The sequence below is a fragment of the Silurus aristotelis genome (assembly GCF_946808225.1).
Source record: "Silurus aristotelis genome assembly, chromosome: 25".
In the NCBI taxonomy this organism is placed as follows: Eukaryota; Metazoa; Chordata; class Actinopteri; order Siluriformes; family Siluridae; genus Silurus; species Silurus aristotelis.
This window is the reverse complement of record NC_139598.1, coordinates 2,811,554-2,818,758: the sequence shown is the minus strand read 5'-3', so window position 1 is coordinate 2,818,758 and position 7,205 is coordinate 2,811,554. Positions and strand designations below refer to the sequence as shown.

Here is a 7,205-nt window from a genome sequence, read left to right as displayed (position 1 = left end):
TGCTACCACCCCCATGCTTCACAGTAGGGATGGTGTTCTTGGGATTGTACTCATCATTCTTCTTCCTCCAAACACGTTTAGTGGAATTATGACCTAAAAGTTCTATTTTGGTCTCATCTGACCACATGACTTTCTCCCATGACTCCTCTGGATCATCCAAATGGTCATTGGCAAACTTAAGACGTGCCTGGACATGAGCTGGTTTAAGCAGGGGAACCTTCCGCGCCATGCATGATTTCAAACCATGACGTCTTAGTGTATTACCAACAGTAACCTTGGAAACGGTGGTCCCAGCTCTTTTCAGGTCATTGATCAGCTCCTCCCGTGTAGTTCTGGGCTAATTTCTCACCTTCCTTAGGGTCATTGAGACCCCACGAGGTGAGATCTTGCATGGAGCCCCAGTCCGAGGGAGATTGACAGTCATGTTTAGCTTCTTCCATTTTTTAACGATTGCTCCAACAGTGGACCTTTTTTCACCAAGCTGCTTGGCAATTTCCCTGTAGCCCTTTCCAGCCTTGTGGAGGTGTAAAATTTTGTCTCTAGTGTCTTTGGACAGCTCTTTGGTCTTGGCCATGTTAGTAGTTGGATTCTTACAGATTGTATGGGGTGGACAGGTGTCTTTATGCAGCTAACGACCTCAAACAGGTGCATCTAATTTAGGATAATAAATGTAGTGGAGGTGGACATTTTAAAGGCAGACTAACAGGTCTTTGAGGGTCAGAATTCTAGCTGATAGACAGGTGTTCAAATACTTATTTGCAGCTGTATCATACAAATAAATAGTTTAAAAATCATACATTGTGATTTCTGGATTTTTTTTTTTAGATTATGTCTCTCACAGTGGACATGCACCTACGATGACAATTTCAGACCCCTCCATGATTTCTAAGTGGGAGAACTTGCAAAATAGCAGGGTGTTCAAATACTTATTTTCCTCACTGTATATATATAAGGGACGGTGCATCCCTCATGTAGGAAAGGAAGAAAACACTCGTTGTTACAGTAAAAATGATGATGTGATGAAGAATGTATGAAAGAATTAAGGAAAAGGTAAGAATCTGATCTGTGTTGCTGCTCAGATTCTGTACACAATCTGTTCAGGTTCTGCATGGTTCTGCTCAGGTTCTGCTTGGTTCTGCTTGGTTCTGCTCAGGTTCTACTCAGGTTCTGTTTGTTTGGGTTCTGTTCGGGTCTGCTCAGGTTCTGCTTAGCACTGCTTGAGTTTTATTCAGATTTTGCTTAGGTTCTGCTCTTGTTCTGCTTGGGTTCTGCTCAGGCTTTGCTCTGTTTTTGCTCGTCCCTTTTTCACACGTCACAGCCAGACTTTGCTTTTCATTACGAGACTTCCTGCCGTTATTAGCCTTCACAAGTGTGTTTTCAGACCCATGTTTCATTCCAAGTAAAAGGGAGGCTGTGTGTGTGTGTGTGAGTGTGAGTGTGAGTGTGAGTGTGTGTGTGTGTGTGTGTGTGTGTATGCTAGATTGTATGAAATATGCTGGTGATGTTGGAGGCAACGCTAGACTCTTAAAACTGTAATGAATTGCTCTCATGGGGTCTGAGTGTATCTGTCTTCCAGCTTTTATGTTCGAGTGTGTGTGTGTGTGTGTGTGTGTGTGTGTGTGTGTGTGTGTGTGTGTGTGTGATAGCCTGGAGCTGTGTGTGTGTGTATATCTGTATGTCAGCCTGTTTTGTAAGTTAGTTTGTGGCTGAATTCAGGACTAATTTGTCATTTGTGTGAATGCTGTCAGAGTGTGTGTGTGTGTGTGTGTGTTTGTGTGTGTGTGTGTGTGTGTGTGTGTGTGTGTGTGTGTGTGTGTGTGTGCATATGTTTGAGCTGAATGTATGTGTATGACGAGTGTGTGTCATTAGTGTTATTTATGGTCCTCTCTGCTCTGTTCTTTCTCTCCTGTCTCTCTGCAGTATGTGGTAATCACTGTGTGTCTGAAAGCCGGGATGGAGACCACAGCATGGACGAGGGTACGACTCCTCACACCACATGCCCCACACACTACAGGTTCCTTACACCACATGCCCCACACACTACAGGTTCCTCACACCACATGCTCACACACTACAGGTTACTACACACTACTCACACAATCTCCTCATACAATATTCTCCTCACAGCACAGGCTCCTCCCACCACATTCCCCTTAAATGAATTTGAAATGAATAATGAGTAAAAAGATCAGCATCTGTAAAGAAAAAAATTGAGACCAATTTGATCGTTAAGGAAAAAAATGATTCCAAAGATCTGATGAAATTACTGCCCAAGTACAAAAAGTAGGCTGCTAGCAAGCTAGTCAAGCAAGCTAGTCACATTAGCAACAAACTAGCTTACAGACAATATCAAGTAGCATTAGCAATAGGGACATCTTGGGGACATACTGGATTTCTGTTAATGCAGATCATATTTAAGAGGTAGTGGGACATTTTGTGGACATTTTATGTTTATGCAGACCACTTTTAGCAGAACTGTGACATTTTGGGGACATTTTTAAGACACTTCAGGGACATTTTGGATTCCTGTTGGTGCGGACCACAGTTAACAGGAATTGGGACATTTTGGGTACAGTAGCATTGAAAACAGTGGAAAACATTTACATTTTTTGGTGGCAGATTGAAATTTGTGCAAAATAAATAAATATATGGTCAATGATGAACAATGATGTTGTTCTCTGCACATTCAGATTGTGCTCAGGCTTACGGTCTTGTGTGTCCGAACACCGAATGAAAGAAATATTTCACTTTAGTTAGCGGTGAAAAAATTCCGAGCAGATTCGGAGCGCTTAGCAGAGAGCCTCGTGTGTAATGGGTCAGGATTTTAAATGTGCCGTGAGATCATTCTGACGCACACCAAGCCTGATGGGAAACTAATTTTCCATCCATGTTTAAACGTCTGCGTCTCCATAAGCCCGGAAACCGTGTCAGGAATGTGGCATGTTTTTAGATAGATGACTACATTACACTGCATGCATACTACACTCTGCCTCCATGTTCTCATTTACACACTCTGCATTTGTGTGTGTGTGTGTGTGTGTGTGTGTGTGTGTGTGTGTGTGTGTGTGTGTGTGTGTGAATCGGGATGGGGTGGTGCCGACATGGCTTGTCCATTCAGCTGTCCACACAGTCAAACTGCTCTAATGTAGCAGACTCCCTGAAGAATTCACACCAGGTCCGGTTACAGAGTGAGAGTCAGGCAGGCGGCCGAGTGGGCACACGGGGTGGACAATGGGGTGGCCCCTTTCTGTACTAGGTCTATATTCAGAAAGTCTGAGAATGACTATGACCCTGTTTTTTATTCTCGTTCTAATCCCCCTATCTGTCTGTCTGTCTGTGTGTCTGTCTGTGTGTCTGTCTGTGTGCCTGTCTGTCTGTATGTCAATCTATTTATCTATCTATACAGTTTTCTCATCTGGCTGTTTGGGGCAGCATGGTGCTCTGGATGCTCTTCTTTGCTGTTTACTCCTTTATCTGGCCCCACATTCCCATTGCCCCGGACATGCTGGGCCAGGCAAGTAGACACACACACACACACACACACACACACACACACACACACACACACAATTATTGACAACACACTCTAACACACACCTAATTAGGACTCCTAGTATGTTTGAACTTTCTCATGGTTACTTCTGACACAGGGAACTTTGAAGGCATCTCAGGCATGTTCTCAATGCAGGAACGATTTCACAAACCTAGCAAATTCTTTTCAGTATCTCAGGAACCTCAGGGATGTTGTTCCCTACAGGAACCTTTTTAAGCACTCAGGAACTTCAGGCATGTTCTCAGTGCAGGAACTATTTCAGGAATGCAGGAGGGTCTTTTTTTAGAATCTCAAGAAATTCTGGTGTGTTTTTAATTTTTTTTTAAACTGGGAATCATTCTAGGGTGGAATAAGAGTTTTAGTAAGTTTAGGGCCAATTTTTGTTTCCAACAAGGCTTTAAATTCAACCAGCTGCCTTTATCAAGGCCAAAAGTTGCATTACTTTCCATATTGTGTTCACAGATTAAAAAAACATTGATATATTGATGTTATTTTGCTGCCTGATTGGGTCTGATATTAACCTGATCCCTATTTATGTGAACTATTAGGACAGGATTTCTGTAGCATTTTCCTGTCATGTAAACGTTCTAATTGGAAACTATCTCATGCTAGCTCTAACTCTAGCTAGCTAACATCTAAACGAGTTAATGCTAGCCAGCTGGACAGTGTGTGCTAATCTGAAAGGTGTCAGGATTCCACTACGTTAATCAACAGCCACTGCGCTTCCTCGTCACTGATCGCTCACACGTTGATTAGCACTTGTGTATGTAGCTGCAACCTTCACAGCACTCACAGCAGACAGATTTTTTTTTTCCTCACAAAAGACACGCCAACCAGACGAACTGTCGTCCCAGGCAGTGCTCCGTGTGTGTTCTGTGTCAGCACGGCTGGAGCATGGGGGTTGATTTTTAGCCAGGTGTAGAGACCCCCCACCTGCGATGTGGTCACCCGAGCCCCCGGCTTTAGTGTCGCCTCCAGACGCACTGCTGCTTCAATCTGTCCGCTTCAATCTAGTGGACCGAAATGTCTGAAATCGTGGGACGCCTGAAATGCTGTCTGACTTTTCCAGTACTGTATTTTCAGTGTGTCTGAGTGTGTCTGAGTGTGTGCGTGTGTGTGTGTGTGTGTGTGCTGTTCAAATCTATCTATATGTATTTATTTTACAGTATGTGTAGGACAGGGTTAAACGGGGTCCCTGGATCTGTGGTGTTATGGGGACTCTTTGGGACTCCGCAGGCCCATTAATTTAATTTATGTCAAAAAATTCGGGAATGTGCTCAAGTAACCCCGCAGCTGCTCTTTCTCAAAATGAGGGCGCTGAAAGAAACGAGGGATATGCCTTTCATATTTTTCGCTCTTCATCTCTTTCCCTGTTCATCTCTTTATCCTTCCTCTCATTTCCTTTCCCTAATACGTCTGTTTCTCCCATCACTGCGTTCCTAATGATATCGCTTTATCTTATAGTGTGTGTGTGTGTGTGTGTGTGTGTGTGTGTGTGTGTGTGTGTGTGTGTGGAAGTATACATGGCGTTTGCCGGGGACCTGTTTTCATTAGAAGTCGGGCTTCCCAGGCCTGCGTGCAGCTGTCACAGGAAATGCCTCCTCAATGCTTCTCAAAAAAAAAAAGTGTTAACCGAGGAGGAAACTTAAGTTATGTGTCTGCGCACACGACATCAATCAGATACCTGCAGATCGGTTTATAGATTTATAGATATAGATATAGATATAGGATACATGTCCTTTAGAAGGTCATGTGACTTACACAGAGAATCAGTATTACAATTGTATGCTAATTCTAACATAGCTGGTTTGTTAGTGTCATGGGAATCATGCTACTATTATGGAATACTTTTTTCTTGGTGCTTAAATTACATAAAAAAAAATCTCAGCTACGTTCCACCAACCATCAGCACGAAGGAAAATACAATCTGTTCTTTAGATACGTAAATAGAGACAGAAACGAAGCCGTACTACAATAATAGGTGACGCAACGTTCAGGGTTAGTTGCAGATGTATGGCAGGTAAAAAAATTAAAAATATTAGTCTGTACCAATGGTGCAGCCCACGTATCTCACGCCTATTAGAGTGTAGCTTGCGTCTAACAGGAAATACATAACAGCGTTAATAAAGGTATCCGAGGTACAGTGTCTGTGAAAAACTTACAAGTTTTACTTTCACCAAAACAAATATATAAAAGTAAAAATTTTATTTTCACTGAAAAATCCTCCCGTAACATAAATCTTAATATTGAGTCTAGTAAAACTCCTCGAAGGTGTTCTTCACTAGTTGGAGATTTCTTTGTGTTATCCAGTTCATCCCAGAGCAGATTAATTTGATTTAAGTGCAGTGACTGGGCAAGTCATTCCATAAAAGGTAACACTCCAGAAGACTCAGTAACCCTTACAGAGCTCGGACGTACACTTCCAGACGGAATTGCATGGTGTATGTTGGAATGGTAGCCATGTTGGTTCACCCGGAATAAGTCTTCAACTTTCCCTGCTCCAAAACAACCCCAAACCATTAAGCATTATGTTCTGCAAACATCTTCTCTCCTGTTCTCCATCTTACACAAGTTCTTCTGTTAGAGACAAAAGTGTCACATTTGGACAAAACTTTCTTCCACTCATTCACTGTCCAACTCTCGGAACATTCATGTGTCTCAGCAACCATTAAAGACACACACTTTTCACAGGCGCTCTGTGTTGACATTCCAGATCGTTTTGTTGTACACACGGTGTGTGTACACTGTTATTATCAAAGACTTCAAAGTGCTGAGTTCTTTTACACTAAAAGAACTCAGGGGGGGTTGTAGGAGCCCGAGACAGGTCACAGTGTCCAGCTGCAGGTTGTGTGGATGAGCAGACAGGGAGGTTTCCTGATTCGGGGTTGTATTGATGTTGTTCTAATGTTGTTGTTTGTGTATGTGTGTGTGGGGGGTTTGGGGTCTCCACAGGCCGGCAGAGTCATGCAGTGCTGGAGCTTCTGGCTCGGGTTGATCATTGTGCCGGCTGCGTGCTTGCTCAAAGACGTGGCGTGGACCGCGTAAGTACACACACACACACACACACACACGCATTCACCGATAAAGTTTACGGTACATGTCCTGCTACCATACATACACGTTCAACATTGGATGCCATCTGTGATCATATTGTGTGTGTGTGTACGTGTGTGTATATCTGTGCAGAGCAAGACGTACAGTAAAGAAGACTCTTCTGGAGGAGGTGCAGGAGTTGGAGGCGCGGGCTGTCGATCCTGGCGCGGCCGTCCTCAGAGACGCCAGCGGCCGCAGGTGTGTGTTCCGAACCAAACGTTCTGATTCACCACATCAGTTCAGTATAGATCTCATTTTTAGTGCTTAACCAGCCTTTATTTCAAAGCTAAGTGTGTGTAGAAGTGTGTGTCATATATTTTTTTAAAGAAATACAATTCTGTTGTAAATGACTTTAATTTAGTTAAAACTCCCGGGAACGGCAGGGTACTGTTGCAGGGTACTGTTGCAGGGTTAAGTGGGCGGAGCTAATCCTGTCATAGACTTTCAGACCTCGGTATACTGTATATTCCGTATTTATTATATACACTCTATGAACAAAAGAACCAGGACACCTGACATTTTCAGCTATATGTAGTTCTTCTCCAAACTTTTACCACAA

The 7,205-nt window shown here is 43.2% G+C and overlaps 1 protein-coding gene across 5 annotated transcripts in view; it reads left to right on the top strand.

Annotated features, from left to right (window-relative positions):
* Nucleotides 1–7,205, top strand: part of atp8a2 (ATPase phospholipid transporting 8A2) — a 62,681-nt gene that overhangs the window by 51,273 nt on the left and 4,203 nt on the right. For all 5 annotated transcript variants that reach the window (XM_083529110.1, XM_083529109.1, XM_083529111.1 and 2 more), the window contains 4 exons: nt 1,921–1,977; nt 3,407–3,514; nt 6,506–6,594; nt 6,740–6,844. In XM_083529110.1, coding sequence (XP_083385236.1) covers nt 1,921–1,977; nt 3,407–3,514; nt 6,506–6,594; nt 6,740–6,844 — 359 coding nt within the window. The remainder of the gene's footprint in view (nt 1–1,920; nt 1,978–3,406; nt 3,515–6,505; nt 6,595–6,739; nt 6,845–7,205) is intronic.